The sequence below is a fragment of the Triturus cristatus genome, chromosome 10 (assembly GCF_964204655.1).
Source record: "Triturus cristatus chromosome 10, aTriCri1.1, whole genome shotgun sequence".
Classification (NCBI taxonomy): Eukaryota; Metazoa; Chordata; class Amphibia; order Caudata; family Salamandridae; genus Triturus; species Triturus cristatus.
Genome location: NC_140593.1, coordinates 1,067,544,393 through 1,067,557,985, shown reverse-complemented (window position 1 = coordinate 1,067,557,985; position 13,593 = coordinate 1,067,544,393). Strand labels below are relative to the sequence as shown.

The 13,593-nt window shown below is 47.4% G+C and overlaps 1 protein-coding gene and 1 pseudogene across 3 annotated transcripts in view; one reads left to right on the top strand and one right to left on the bottom strand.

Moving 5' to 3' along the window:
- Positions 1 to 13,593, bottom strand: part of IQCE (IQ motif containing E) — a 285,773-nt gene that overhangs the window by 126,227 nt on the left and 145,953 nt on the right. For both annotated transcript variants that reach the window (XM_085629211.1, XM_085629212.1), the window contains exon 13: positions 5,453 to 5,499. In XM_085629211.1, coding sequence (XP_085485337.1) covers positions 5,453 to 5,499 — 47 coding nt within the window. The remainder of the gene's footprint in view (positions 1 to 5,452; positions 5,500 to 13,593) is intronic.
- Positions 1,394 to 2,960, top strand: LOC146796575 (P2X purinoceptor 4 pseudogene; annotated as a pseudogene). The gene has a single exon (XR_014969639.1). The product of XR_014969639.1 is annotated as a P2X purinoceptor 4 pseudogene (transcript).

Here is a 13,593-nt window from a genome sequence, read left to right as displayed (position 1 = left end):
TGTGGCTGTACTAATATAATCACCTTAAACTGTCACATTAAGAGTAACCATCCTACAAGGTTTCTAAGTCTTACCCAGGCTGGACATTGGAATAACTGTATAGTGATCTCAGTAAAAAGAACATTTTTTTTTAAATATTGCACGAATCCACTCAAAATACCTGTCAGCAACAGGACATCACAGCTGTACTATATATACATTGTTGACTCAGCACACCCTTGTTCGATCACAATAATGAGACATCAGATTCCTTATTTAACTATCAACAATAATATGACGTGATTGCACAGACTTCTTCATCATTAATTCCTTTTTGAGAATTCCTTAAAAATCTTGCCGCCTGTAACCAACGCATTTTGTCCAGACGGACTTCTTCAGAGCTTCAGTAAATCTTTTCTATTTTCGACAACAGAGAGAGTGCTATGCGGTCATCCACATCACGTTACAATGTTCAGACTCACAAATTCCATGTTGTATTGAAGCACACCTTTAAGGTTTTGGATCCTTTGATAATGACTACTCTAGTTCATGTCTTTGACTGTAAATCACCATTATGGCATCCACATCAAAAAGTGTTTACTTGTGTTGTAAAAGGGACATGTTTGTTTCATTAGATGGTACTGTTACATCGGGCAGGTTTCCTCTGGTGTATCGAGCACGGTAGCTCCCGTCAAGCACTTGAACCGCTGATTTAAACAGAGCGAGCTGAGCGAGCTGACAACATGAACTAGAGTAGTCATTGCCAAAGGATACAAATCCTTAAAGGTGTGCTTTGATGCAACACAGAATTTGTGAGTCTGAACGCGGTAATATGCGATGTGGATGACTGTATATCACTGTCTCTGTTGTCGAAAATAGAAAAGATTTACTGAAGCCCATCAGGACGAAACAAGTTCGCTATAGGCGACATGTTTTTAAGGAATGATCAATAAACAAATTAATGATGAAGAAGTCGTCTGTGCATTCACGTCATATTATTGTTGATAGTTAAACAAGGAATCGCTTGTCTCATCATTGTGAAGGAATGTGTAAGGGTGTTCCGAGTCATTAATGTATATATAATATGTAGGAGTTCTCTTCGATGGTGAAAGGAAAGAGGTTTGCCCTTTTTTAACTCTTGTACTACAGGAAAAAGGTTTTAAAACAACATTTTTCCTCCATCCAAGAATCCACATATGAAATTGGTGCTGCATGTACAGCTTCAAACCTCTTTTTCTGTAAATCGATCACAGCTGTATTAGTATGCCACATTAAGAAAAGGTAAATTGTGAACTAGCAATCACTAAGGTCTCGAATTAAGGGAAACGCGCATGTGCACAGACATCCAAGAGCAGAAATTGGAAAACTACTTTAAATGTTTTTAAAAAACAAAACATAATATATGACCGCCTTGGCCTGGAGCGGGCACCGGGCAGGATGGCGGGCGGGGGCTACTCGTGCTGCGTGCAGCTCTACGGCTTCGTCTTCGAGTACGACACCCCCCGCATCGTGCTGATCAGGAGCCGGAAGGTGGGGCTGATGAACAGGCTGGTGCAGCTCGGCATCCTGGCCTATCTCATAGGGTGGGTCTTTGTGTGGGAAAAGAGCCACCAGGAGTTTGATTCTGTGGTCAGCTCTGTGACTACGAAGGTGAAAGGCATAGCAGTAACCAATACTTCCGAACTGGGAGTCCGAATCTGGGATGTGGCAGATTACATTATCCCCGCTCAGGCGGAAAACACGTTTTTCGTCATTACGAACATAATCCTTACCCAGAACCAAACACAGAGTCGCTGTCCTGAGCTACCGGATAACAAGACCATATGTAAATCAAACCACGACTGCAAAAAAGATTTTGTGGGTACACACAGCAATGGAATTCAGACTGGAAATTGTGTCCCATATAATAGTAGTGTGAGCACCTGTGAAGTCTTTGCATGGTGTCCGGTGGAAAATGACAACTTTGTGCCAGAGCCTGCTGTCCTCAAAGATGCTGAAAATTTTACTGTTCTGGTGAAAAACAACATCTGGTATCCTAAATTTGGTTTTACCAAGCGAAACATTTTGCCCAATATAACTGCTGGCCACCTAAAAAATTGCGAGTATAGTCGGAACATGGATCCTTTCTGCCCCATATTTCGGCTTGGACAGATCGTGAAAGACTCTCAACAGGACTTCCAAGAGATGGCCATTCAGGGTGGTGTCATGGCTATACAGATTAACTGGGACTGTAATCTTGACCGCAAAGCAACCCATTGTGTCCCAAAGTATACATTCCGTCGTCTTGACAACAGAGACTCGCTCCATAATGTATCGCCCGGATATAATTTCAGGTTTGCAAAGTACTATAAAGACGCCTTTGGCCAGGAATCGAGGACGCTGATAAAAGCGTATGGAATTCGCTTTGATGTCCTCGTTTTTGGAACGGCTGGAAAATTTGACATCATTCCGACCATGATCAACATTGGCTCTGGGTTGGCTCTGTTTGGGGTGGCCACCGTCTTGTGCGATATAATAGTCCTCTACTTCATGAAGAAAAGAAACTACTACAGAGAGAAAAAATACAAATATGTGGACGATTATGAATTGGGCTCAAGTGAATCCTATGGAACTGGTTCGTGACTGCAGAAATGCTGTGGATTGGTACAGTGCTGTAGACGAGGTCCTCATGTTTCACATTATGGACCCAGATTTGCATTTGGGATATGTGAACGCTATTTCCCGCCAAGACTGAAAGATGTAAATTTGCAATGATCCACGTGGTGCATTACTTGAACATTAAATTCTGGATATTGTCAATAGGAGAACTAAAAGGGAGCTTGAGCAGCACTAAATAACTTGCACAGCCTCCTTGGAGCCTCTTCCTCCAGCTGTCCCTAAGACCTCTGTATGCCATCAGGACTGGAGATGGCTCTGAGGGCAACTAGAAACATTTCAAGGGTTTATTTTTTGCACTTTACCAATATAAATCCCACACTGGTGTTTGATGCATCTGTTCATCTGTCCCTGGAACCTTTGCTTCTGCTTTCCTTGACAAATTCTTAGCTCTCCTAGGGGTTGCTTGAGCTGCATTTCATCTCGGGGGGGGGGGCAAAATCTTATACCTCTGTGGACTTCAGATGTGTACCTACTATGTCTGTTTCAAGCCACAGTGCAGATTCACTCTTCATACCTTTCCCACATCCTCAACAAGACCGTCCCTTATAACCACTGACTTCCAACGCTTCTCTCACTGTACATGTCAACGTTCGACATGGTCCAAGGCATGGTGCAAACCCTTCAAAGTCAGTACACAGATTCACCCAGCCTCTCGAGTCATAACCATTGTTGTAGACCAGACATTTCTCAACATGTTTAGCTTTATGTCACCTGAACAAAAGGCCTGGAGTCAATGTAACACCCAGCACAGGACCTCTTGCCCTAACTTACCAGAACACTGTACCATAACACTATTGCACACAGGACAGGACATCATAGGGGCCAATTCACCCCTACCCAGGCCTCAGTTATGGAGGCCTATCTCCCACTCTCCAACCACACAAGGCATTGATGTCTTTACGAGGTTGATTCTTATCCTCATTAAAAGGCCTCCATGTCATGTCCATTACAAGTCCTTCTTTATAGCCCTGGCACTGATGCTGCACTCGCCACCAGTACCTTCCCCTAAGAAAATGCCTAGATTATGCCACGTGCAGCAGCACACCATTGGGTCTATCTCCCCTGTCTATGTAACCAATTTCTTGACGCTGATTCCGGCCTACCCACAAAATCCACCAATGACCTTTTGGAATCCTATGGCTTCTGACCTGAGTGACTTACTGTAAAAGCGATAGTTAACATTATTTCATTTAGCTTATAAAATATTATGAAAAAAAAAGGATTGGGATGACTTTTTGGAAAATAATATTGCAACACTATGTGAAATTATATTAAAATCTTCAAGAATTTTATGACTAATATTATTCTATTTCTTTCAAGTTTTAATCTTGTAAGACAGTCAGAGCAATCATAGTTTACTTTTGATGGCGGAAAATGAATGTTTTGTGACAGGGTTGGGTTTTGGACCAATAAAGACGACGACAAGATTGTACAGTAAATTCCTAGATGGAAAAATGCTGCTGAATATTTTTCGGAAAAATAAATATTGCCAAATGTTAAAAAAAAAACAAACAAAAAAACATAGGACCAGGGAAAGCAGTTTGTGAATGAACACTGGGATAGATACAGTCTTTTGTTTGATCAGCAGTTTCAAAAATGCCATCATTTAGAATTCAAGATGCAGGTTTCAACACTGAGCTTCCTGGCTGCCTGGATATCAACTTTGCGGAAGGCTACCACATAAACCCCTGGTAAAGTCTACAATGGAATAGTATCTGGGGGCCTGAGGAGACAGAGTGCCTGTACAGGATCTGGCACGCTTCCTGGGAGATTTATCAGAGTTGATTCACCACAGAATGATCAGCTTTCGCCTGACTTTTACCCTTTGATGGTGTTAATAAGGAGAACGGGAATGTCAAGGATGTTCTTTCTTATGGCATTCCTTTCTTTTATGCTCCTTTCTGGAATGATCTTTTCTCAGCTGCACTGTCTCACTTAGTCGATGCCCGCTATATGAATATTTTGAATAGATGGGTCCTTCTCCTTAATGTGGTTATAGGTGTGTCGCTATGTGATGGTGAAGTGGCAATGGAAGCAGGCATCAAAAGTGGTGCTCAAGCTATTTCTGGTGTAATTGGCATTGTGAGAAAGGTATAACTAAATTGTCATCTTTAAGTAAGCATGAGAATGAATGCCTCAGCCATGGAACTCAGTTAGTTGGGAGAAGATAAAGGCTCATTCTTTCCATCAGCTTTGGTTCATTGTTGTGAAAGAGTTCCTCATCAATTTCACAGCTACCAAATGACATATCTTCAGGACAAAGTTCTTTACATTGAAATGGAATGTTACAGCTAGAATAGTTCATTCAACTGAAACTAAAAAGGTATGGCTCCTTTGAAACCAAAAATCTGGAACATGCACGATCTTTTGGTGTCATCCTGCGGTTCTATGAAAGAAAGAACATTTGAAAGCTCGTAACTCCAGAGCTGTTGTTTTCTGCGAGCATTAAGCCTGGGTTTTTTCTCTGCATGATACCTTGTTCAAGAGGGTTCAGATAATATGTATAAGAAAGACCTAGGCACCTCTGGATATCAAATACAAACTGCATTACGGCAAAGGTTGTTAATGCATCATAAACTAAGAATTATTCTCTGTGTAATGTTCAGGGAAACCTTTCCAAAGGTACAATACTTGTAGCATTGAACAATTCAGGATACTAAAAAAACTACAGTTGTCTACAAATTTCCTCTTCACCAAGATATAACCCAGAGCGGCATTACAAGATGTAGATTTGCCTTAAATGCAATAATTACAGTTGTATACTGTGATTAAGAAACTACACTCACGTAAAAAAAATATTTTAAAAAACCCTTACTTTTCTGTGGTTTCCGCTTTTGCCAAAAGTGTCTGCAATCGTTGAATCTGTAAAGTACCAAAGACAAAAGCCAGTTACCAACCTATACATGTATAAAATAAATACATTTTTTAAATGAAGTGTCAAGCACAAGATATAGAGCTAAATGAGCAGACACTCTTAAACTTTGGACTTCACTACTCCTGGCACAGCCTTAGTGAGTCTAACAACCAAAATTCTGGCCAACACACCCTGCACTACTGCAGTACTAGTTGAAATGCTCACTCCACCCACAGTGGCTGGTAGCTTTGTGCAGAATGACAATATTATTTTTCTATTTCCATATCAATTGGTCAACAGTACCTGGAATCAAGCATGTTAGTGATATACTTTTCAATCCCCAGTACCAGTGAAATCACACACTCACTGCAGTACTAAGTGAATTGAAACCCTGGTGAAACAAAGGCATAGCGAGATAAGCTGTGACTTACTGATCCCACAATAGGAAAGAGGTCTTCCGACTCAACTCCCTGCTGTTGTGTGAGTTATGGTTTCCAGAGGTAACCACTACTGGTGCATATCGGTGGTTCTGTTTTAATTGGTAATCATAACTGTCCTTTAAATGTGTTTTTTTAAGTGACGTTCAGAGATTTCGTTCTTAAACGTTCATCAAGTTTATAAACAATCTTATCCATATATTCACTTTAACTCAGTTTTTCTTGAATTTCTGGATTTTTTGATGACTAACGCTATCAAACTTTCCACGTGCATGTGTGCCTAACCATCACTGCGCATGGCCATCAGCTATGTACAGCACAAGATGCCAGAGATCCAAACCAACAAAGGTGACCTTGCTGTGCCTAGCAGTTAAAAGACATACTCTTTCATTGAGTTTAGTCTGTGGCTCTCAAAAGAACGTTTTATGTTTTTGGTTTCCGTTCGGATTTTGTCTTTTTTGTGTATCATTAATGAACTTTGATGTAAATGTGATGACAAGCGACCACTTATAAACTTTTGTTTCTTTTTAAGAGTGTTTTTTTTTTGTGGTCTTCCATTGTCTTCCCAATCCTTGGGTTCAGTGCTTGACACCACATATTTCTTTTGCATGCAATAAAAGGGAATTATTCTCATGTTCTGCTTGCCGAAGCATTTATAAAGGAAATGCTTGCAGTGTTTCTGCATCCTGGCCAACTGATGTTTTTGTCTCTTCCTTCTGAACCTTCAAATACTTGTCATGCCTTGACTTAAAGTGTCTGGCTGTTGTGGAAGTTGCAACGACATACAGACTTCTCTGTCATATGCTTAATTTCTCATGGCAGAATTTGCAGGGTCTCCTGTACACACAGATGGAGGTTTTTCACTCCTGATGGAATCCACGGTGTACTCCTTCTTCAAAGGCTCTGATGAGCAAATCAATTCTTCCCCCACAAATCTCCTTTTGACAATCATAAGTTATGACAAAGAGGTGAAGTACAGCACTCTGTCTACTTTAGAACTACAAAGGTCACCTGCTTTTCATAAAATAGTTCATGTGGCTATGACAGGCCATGCAAAGATACACAAGGATATAGCCAATGGAAACCTCAGAATGCCTTTTAACTTATAAAAATTCCCCTGGGCTTTGAGGAAGCAGTGTCCTCATTGTTATGTGTGCCAGGTCTGTGGACTCGTGTTTGAGTCCGATAACCAAGCACTTTATTTATTAAGTTTGAATTCCCTATAAAAGCACACCCAAAACGAAATCTGACTCCAGCTCACTTCTAAATGAAAATAATTGAATAGGGAAATAATGTTTTTTATACTTCAAAGGCTGTACAAGTGTGTGTAGAGTTTAAAGTTTACAGAGTCTGTAAATTATGCCGGGGACACAAAGAGGTTTCATAATCCATTAACTTGGTATGTTGTCTGAGAACTTTGAGGCGAGTTACAATGCGTTAAGCCCCACATTTGGAGTTCACAAACTAAGTCAAGATTGTGAAACCTGAGCAGCCAACACATTTTTGTACCTCAATGAATTTATCTTGATGGCTAGATCTGGCTTGAAAGACATTTTGAGTATGCTTGGATCTGACTACGGTGAAATCGGAGCAGAGTCTAAAGTTTTGAGGACCCTTTATGCCTCCACACAATATCAACTGGGATTAGGTTCCAATACTATACCTAGAGGGATTTTAAAGCACAATATATGCAGGTAACACTTCTGACTTCTGCTCCGTTATTTATAGCCAGGCTCAGGACATCTTCTGGTACTCGTCGAAAAAAGTATGGAAAAGGAACTCCTGCTGGCTTTGCCTATCATGAGAACTTATGTTTTGAAATGTTCAGTAGTAGGTACTGGTCATTTATCCAGTATTATCTGTAATTTAAACAATCCAAGATGTCAGAATGCAAACTATAGAGGTGAGGCTGACCCTGGGTATCGTCCATATATTTCAGAAACTGGAGATAACAGCTCAGAAACATGACAGGAGGTGCTTTTATGTACTGAAGAGAAGCAGTAAACATTTGGACTTTTACAAAACCCCACTTTAGACCCTTTTAACTGGATGAAAAGATGGCAGTTATTAGAATTTGCTGGCAGTGTTTCCAGGGTAATGACAGAAAGCAGTTCAGAACTGTTATTGATACCCATCAAGAAAATACTCTATTTATCCTGACATTATCCTGACTTGGCTGACGGAATCTAGAAGGCGAATTCTGGCTGAACGTTGACCTTCTTGCAGAATCCGAATCGGACCTGGGAATCCTGATCTACGGTGGTTGGAACTTTCGAGGCCCAATCGATGGCTGGGCCCGGTGCGAGGGTGACCTGTGGAGCCGGGGCGTAATTGAACAACAGCGGCAGCGGATCTGTGCCAGTGGCCGCTCCATTACTTTCGGTTTCACTTTTGGATCCCTGAGGGGCTGGACATCGTAACTGCTTGGAGCGGCTGGGTGTTTATCTCTGCTGGATGCCCTTGTCTCCGTCTGCCGCCAGTGTGCCCGTGGACTTTGGTTTCCTCGCCCGGCCGCATCACGGTATCTGGTGCGGCTTCTGACTGAGTGGCCGGTGCCCCCTTGACGCTTGGCCGGTGGTCCCCGTTGGTGAGCGTGGTTCTCATGGGTGGCAGGGGGAGCCCCGAGGGGCGTAAAACTAAGACATCCCTCCGCGGGGGTCCGGTCCAGACGAACAACATGGACCGCTATACTCAAGGAAGAGGGTCCCCTGGAGCGGCTGGTGCCCCCTCGGACGAAGCTGGTGGTGGCCCGTCCATGTCTTCGGATCCATCCCTGCAGGACATTATGGGCGCCATTAACGGCATCAAGGAGACTATTGCTACGCAATACGAGGCCTTGGCCCGTAAAATCGACACGGTGGCTATTGATGTCGCACTGATTCGGGCGGATCTCTCCAAGACCAACGAGAGGGTTCAATCGCTTGACGTGCGGACGTCCACCCTGGCGGCGGATGTGTCGGACCAGCGGGCCACTCTCGGCGACCTCAAGTCGGCCAACGATCTGATGGCCCGGCGGCTGGAGGACTTTGAGGGACGGGCCCGCCGCAATAACATCCGCGTCATAGGCGTCCCGGAGACCTCCGACAGCCACCCGGTGGATCTCTTGGTGGAGGAGCTCATCCTCAAGCATCTTGCCCCCGCCGGCCTGAGTAAGTTCTTTGCCGTGGAGCGGGCCCATCGAGTTCCGGGCGGTCGGCCGCGGCCGGGGGCCCCCCCCGAGGCCCATTGTTGCCAGACTTTTCTACTACAGAGACCGAGATGTGATTTTGCAGGCCTCGCGGGCCCATGGCCCGGTCCGCCATGAGAATGCGTCTATTAACTTTTTCCCGGACTTCACCCAACTTGTCCAGAAACAGAGGATGGGCTTCCAGGGGGTGAAGCGTCGCCTCCGCGACCTGGGTCTCAAGTACTCCATGCTTTTTCCTGCTAGGCTCCGAGTGGAGCACGACGATCGGACAACCTTTTTTGACTCTCCCGCGACTGTGAGTGACTGGCTTGACTCGCTGCCGGGCCGCGGGGACTGGCCTGGGCCCTCTGCTGGTACCGAGGGTGGCGGGTCTCCCTCGGAGTGACTTTGGTCCTTGACTTTGCCATTTTGTACTGTTCGGCTGGGTTCAACTTCTCTTTTGCATTTTGTTTCATTATGATCTATGTGGGGGGCGGTTGGGGACGGGTCCCTCTCCTCCTCCGGGGTCTTTCCGTAGAATGGGGTTTATGGGGCGACAGGCACACTGCAAGTTGGGGTGGTTTTTAGGGTCGCAGGGGTGCAGGGTGGGGGGAGTTGGAAGTTGGGGGGGGTTGGGGGGTTTTGATTTGTGTGTTTTGTTTTTAATGCGAGGTCTTTGTTCTGTTCCAGTTTCGGGCGTTGCGCTATCTGCTGGGGGACCCTTGATCCATTGGAGGGGATGGGGGGGGACGGGTTGAGGTTGATGTCATGGAACATCAATGGATTGGGGGACCGTATCAAACGGGGTGTTGTGCTGCAGTATTTGCGACGTATGTCTCCTGATGTGGTGTTTTTACAGGAGACGCATCTGGTGGGTAACGTTTGTCATGCCATGAACAGGGGGGGGTACCGACTCGTTGCCCATTCTGGTTTCACCACTGGCTCTAGAGGGGTTGGCATTCTCCTGCGCTCTTCACTTCCGCTGGAGATCACCAGGGTAGTCCCGGACGATAGAGGGCGCTATGTGGCTTTGACTGGGCGGTGGGAGGGGCAGTCCCTTTCCTTGGTCTCTGTCTATGTTCCCCCAGGCCTCCAGAACTCCACCTTTTCAGACTTGGGTCGAATGCTGCTTGAGCTTCCTGACAGTCTTCTGCTTATGGGTGGGGATTTCAATTCGGTAGTCTCGGGCGACCGGGATCGCCACCCGCCCAGGGCCCTCCCTGCTGCGCAGGCGTGGCTTGGCGGATTCTTGGAGACCTTCGGTCTGGTCGATTGCTGGAGGTTAATGCATCCTACGCAGTGTCAGTACACCTTTCACTCTGGGGCGCATGGGAGTCTCCCCAGATTGGATTACTTTCTTATGCCCGCGGCCCAGACTGCCCGGATTCGAGAGGTTAAGCATCTGGCCCGGGGTATTTCTGATCATTCCCCACTGTGGTTGCTCTTTGACACTGGGACGCGGTCTGCTGGGCGGATCGCTCCTATTAACCCTTGGTACCTGCGGAACCCCACGATCCGCTATAGCCTGGTCAAGTCGATTGACCAATATTTCCTTGAGAATGATGGGTCGGTGATGTCCGCAGTGTCCCTGTGGGAAGCTTTTAAGGCAGTACTCCGTGGGCAGGCCCTATCCCAGATTGTGGCGGCTAAGAAGGTTAAGATGGAGGCGGTGGTGAAGCTGGAGACCGACATCTTGGGGTTGGAGGCGGCCTTGGAGACGGGTGTCACTCCGGATGGGCTACATGCCCTCAGCCTGAAGCAGTTCGAGTATAAGTCCCTTGTCACTGATGCTGCCAGGACCATGTATAGGGAGCAGCAGGGTAGGTTGTACGATGCTGGAGACAAGGCTGGTAAATTGATTGCTTGGCTGGATAGGAAGGAGAGAGTGAATCGTGTGGTCCCAGAGCTCCGGGTTGCGGATGGAGTGTGTGTGACTGAGCCTGGTGAGATTGTGGAGTGCTTTGCTGACCACCTCTGGGCGGTGTATTCCCCGGTGTCTGATAGAGATGAAGACGACTCTTGTCTTCTACTACGGGATATTGTCCTGCCCGGCTTATCCGTCGAGGACTGTGGGCGGTTGGATGCCCCCTTGGCCGTCGATGAGATTGCTACTGCGATTAGCTCCCTTCGCTCGGGCAAAGCCATGGGCCCCAATGGCCTGCCGATCGAACTATACAAACTACGCCCGGATAAAATCGCGCCCTTCCTCCGTCGTATGTTTCAGGAGTCGAACGGGAGGGGTTCCCTTCCCGCCGACCAGCGTCTGGCGACTATAGTCGTGATTCCTAAGGAGGGTAAACCACGTGACCGCTGTGCTTCATATAGGCCTATCTCCCTCTTAAACGCAGAACCCAAAATCCTGGCTAAAGTCCTCGCCAACCGCTTGCTGAGCGTTATCGGTGATCTGATTCATCCGGATCAATGCGGCTTCATCCCCCACCGTAATACCGCTCTTAATCTGCGGCGTCTGCACGGCGTCCTAGCTAGGGCGAAATACTTTTCTGAACCAGCCGTATTGGTTTCCTTGGACGCCACCATGGCCTTTGATACCATCGAGTGGCCATTCCTCTGGGCGGTCTTGGAGAAGTTTGGCTTTGGGGAGGGATTTCTTAGCTGGGTGAAGCTTCTTTATGCCGGACCAATGGCTCAGGTGGTTGTCAATGGGCGGGCTTCCCGGCCTTTTGCTCTCGGGAGGGGCACTAGGCAGGGGTTCCCGTTGTCCCCTCTGCTTTTTGCTCTTGCCTTGGAACCGCTCGCCGCCTGGCTCCGCTGGGAGCCCTCTATCAGAGGGATCCGGTGGGCCCCGGGCTTCGAGGATCGGGTCTCGCTGTACGCGGATGATATTCTTCTGTACCTCACCTCGCCGCGACAGTCGCTTAATGTTCTATTTGATGTCCTCACTTCCTTTGGGAAAAACTCGGGTTTGATAATTAACTGGTCCAAATCTTGCGTGTACCCTATCTCTGGTGGCCCTCCCATTTTGCCGCCTCTACTTCCTATCCAAACGTCCTCATCCGGCTTTAAGTACCTGGGGGTATATGTTTCGTTGGACCCGGCGGTCCGCTATGAGCAGAACCTCCTGTCTCCACTCCGACGTTTGAGGGTGGATACGGCTCGTTGGTGTAGGTTGCCCCTGTCTCCGCTTGGTCGCGCGGCCCTGTTTAAAATGATGTCCCTTCCCAGATTTCTTTACGCACTTCAGAACTCCTTTGATGTCATTCCGGTGGCCTACTTTCGGGAGGTGGAGAGTCTGCAGAGGAGACTGGTCTGGGACGGGCGGGCGCGTATCGCTCTGGCAAAGCTTACTCTCCCCTGGTATGACGGGGGCATCGCGCTTACTGACATTAGACGGCACTATTGGGCCTCCCAACTGTCGGCAATTAACCATGCCACGTATGCTCCTGGTCTGAACCCGGCGTATGAGATGGATAAATTCCTGCTTCCCGGCGGTAATTATAACAGAGCGCTTTACTCCCGATCTGCTGGTAGGACCCTCACGGGCCCTACCAAGATTGCGGTACGGGTGTGGAAGGCGGCGAATGTAGCGATGGGCTGGAGTGAGCGTTTAACGTGTGCTACTCCCTTGTTTGCCTCAGACCGCCTGGGGAGTACTGGACGACGAAAGGCTTTGAGCACTGGGACACGATTGGCATTAGCAGAGTGGGGGATCTGTGGGTTAAAGGCGCGGTCAAGACTTTCGCGGCGCTCCGGAGCGAGTATGAGCTTAGTGAGAGGGAGTTTTTCCGCTACGCTCAGGTTCGGCATGCCCTGCTCTCGGTTTTTGGGGAAGGGTCCACGGTCCCTGTTTCTTCGCCCCTCGAGGACCGCATACTCGACGGTCACGTTCCCGATAGTACTATCTCTTTGATCTATAAAAAATTGATAAATAATCGGGCTGACCTCTTGGTGCGTCTACGGGAGGCATGGACGGGGGGTGGGGTTGAGTTGGACGACGAGGAGTGGCAGTCCGCGCTGTCATCTCCTAAGGAGGTTGCCATCCCGGCCCGTCTCCGTTTGGTCCAGCTTAAGATCCTCCATCGCGTTTACGTGACGGGTCCCCGATTGGTCTCGATGGGGTTTTCTGAGGACGGGCTCTGTAGGCGTGGCTGTGGGCACAGTGCCACCTTTCTCCACATCCTGTGGGAGTGCCGCGAGGTGGTGGAATACTGGCGTCAGGTGCATGAGGTTATGAGGCGAGTCACCGGGGTCACGCTGTTGCCGGAGGTGCGTCGTTGTGTTCTGAATGTGTGGGAGCCCAATGACTATAACGCGGCCCAGACTCGGTGGGCGGCCCTGGGGAACATGATAGCAAAGAGGGACATAGCGCAGCTTTGGGGTTCGCAACGGCCCCCCACCGTGTCTGTCTGGAAGGAGAACATGGACTGGTGCATGTTCAGGGAAAAGACTGTGTATGTGGCTCGTGGTAGACCCGGGGGTTGGAGCAGAATTTGGGGGCAGTGGAATGTGTATCGTGGAAGTATTTGTGCTCCCCCCCTGGT